The sequence below is a fragment of the Argentina silus genome, assembly GCF_951799395.1.
Source record: "Argentina silus genome assembly, chromosome: 17".
Lineage (NCBI taxonomy): Eukaryota > Metazoa > Chordata > Actinopteri > Argentiniformes > Argentinidae > Argentina > Argentina silus.
This window is the reverse complement of record NC_139671.1, coordinates 12,027,740-12,030,239: the sequence shown is the minus strand read 5'-3', so window position 1 is coordinate 12,030,239 and position 2,500 is coordinate 12,027,740. Positions and strand designations below refer to the sequence as shown.

The window sequence follows — 2,500 nt, the reverse complement described above, 5'->3', positions numbered from 1 at the left end:
GTGTAGAGAGTAATCAATAACATAAACAAACAGAGACTAGACCCTGAGCAGCTGGGTGTAAAGAGGGGTGTTGACTTACGAGTCCACGTGGTTCTCAAAGGAGAGGATGACAGGGAATGGAGAGGTCTTGAAGGCACACTCTGCTATGGCCTCAATGACCTCCTGAAAAACAAACACAACAGCGCCTCAGCCATGCCATGCATTACAATGAGCCCGTCCTCCGATTTCTACCTCCAACCAGCCTTCCCTCCACCAGCTCAGGACAGGACAGTGACAGCACTAAAGCCTCATCAATAAGCAGTAAAATATACTGTATGTATACTCTAAAATACTCTATGTATCATTCTCATAGTTTACTTGTCAGATACAACTGCAATCAGGTACAGCACAGGACACAGTCACAGTGATACAGTGTTTTAAATGGTTGATTTTGGTGTCCCAACATTTTTATTATTATTATTTTTTTTTAGGGCATTTCTGCTTTATTGGAATAGAGACAGTAGAGATTGACAGGAAGGAGGGAGAGAGAGGAGGGATGACATGCAAGATGTGTCGAGGGCTGGAAACGAACCAGCTGCAAACAGCTGCAAGCTGCAGACTACCACATAATACCACATTATACTGATAAAACGTGAAATGGACATGTATTATTCTATAAAGAGAGTGAAGAGCAACTAGTGTAAACAACCTGTTGACCCCATCGCAGACAATTAACCATCTGATAAAGGGATGCTAAGTGGATGACTGTACTAAATCAATAACAGGGCCATTTGAACTCATAGTGGAGTGTACATTGCATTCACTTAATGCCTTTATCTCCATCCTCTCTTTCTCTCCCTCTCACCCACCTCCTCTCTCTCTCTCTCTCTCTCTCTCTCTCTCTCTCTCTCTCTCTCTCAGTCAGTCCACTTCTACATTGATACTTCACTCTCAATCTAAGGCATCTCAGTCCCCTGCTCTTGCTCTTCGAACCGTCATTAGAATCTAAATTCCCTCGATCAATCAATCTCTCTTTCACCGTTCCAATCCCTCGCTGTTCTCCCTGGCTCTCTCTCCTCCCTCCACTTTTCTCCTCTTCCCCTCTGCGCTCAAGCTATTTTCCCTCATCTGCCTATGTTGATCTGAGTCTCTGCCTTTTTGCTCTCTCTACCGTACGCTGTTACTGTCACAAAGCTCTCTCCCCTTGACTTCCCCAGAAATCTCAAACCGTCTTTCCATTTCTCTCTCTCAGCCTCTCCCCACTCTTTTCTCTCTCTCCCTCCCACCCGCCTCCATCTTTTTCTCTGCTTCCAGACGCTTTACCTTGAAAGAGATATCTGTTGTCATGGTGAAACCGTGGGTGATGATGGGCTCTTCTTCGGTCGTACGTCCCTTCCAGCAGTCCAGCTCAATGCAGCGACAGCCCGACAGGAGGACCTGTCTGTACATCTCCACCGAGGAGTTACCTGCCAGCTGACCAGCTGCACACACACACAAACGCACGCACACACGCGCGTGCACGCACACGCGCACGCGCACGCGCACGCGCACGCACACACACACACACACACACACACACACACACACACACACACACACACACACACACACACATGTTTGAGAAGATACTTTCTCTTAGGACGATATCTATTTTCCCTTCCAAGACATAGGAGTTTTGCAAGGCATTCCAACACAATTGAAATTTTCATTAACCAAATTAGACATTAGGCTGTGCTGAAATGGATACAAGTGCCACATTCCGCAGCAGCAGCAGCAGCATCTCATCACACTGCCACCATTAACGAACCAATTATCTCAACATTAGCATCGTATTACAGAGGTGGCACCAGGGCAACGGGACCCGTGTCAGCGAGAGAAGCAGATCTGCGGTTTCACTTCAGGAAGCAGCAGCTTTGGGTTTCTTCCACTAATGTAATCTCATCTCCCTGTCTTCCAGAGAGAGAGGCTGCTCCACCACCACCACCACCACCACCACCACCACCACCACCACCACCACCACCACCACCACCACCACCACCACCACCATGCTTCCCTGAGGACCACAGCCTCTTACCACCACCACTATCACCACCACCACCACCACCATCACCACCCCCACCACCACCACCGTCACCAACACCACCACCACCACCTCCACCACCCTACCACCAGCACCAGCACCACCAGCACCTCCACCACCACCTCTTCCACCACCACTACCACCACCACCCCCACAACCACCACCTCCACCACCACCTCCACCACCACCACCACCACCAGCACCACCACCACACTCACAAACACCACCTCCACCACCACCTCCAGCACCACCTCCAGCACCACCACCACAATCACCACCACCACCACCACCACCACCACCACCACCACCACTACGTCCACCTCCACCACCACCACCACCACCACCACCACCTCCACCACCCTACCACCACTACCACCACCCCCACCACCACCACCACCACCACACCACCTCCACCACCACCTCCTCCACCACCACCACTAC

General features: G+C 50.6%; 1 protein-coding gene across 1 annotated transcript in view; it reads right to left on the bottom strand.

Annotated features, from left to right (window-relative positions):
- The window catches only part of plcb1l (phospholipase C beta 1-like), a 100,603-nt gene that overhangs the window by 25,946 nt on the left and 72,157 nt on the right, over positions 1-2,500 (bottom strand). Inside the window, exons 11-12 of the mRNA XM_083688922.1 lie at positions 1,303-1,460; positions 80-162 (exon numbers count right to left, since the gene is read on the bottom strand). Of these exons, the coding sequence (XP_083545048.1) occupies positions 80-162; positions 1,303-1,460 (241 nt within the window). The remainder of the gene's footprint in view (positions 1-79; positions 163-1,302; positions 1,461-2,500) is intronic.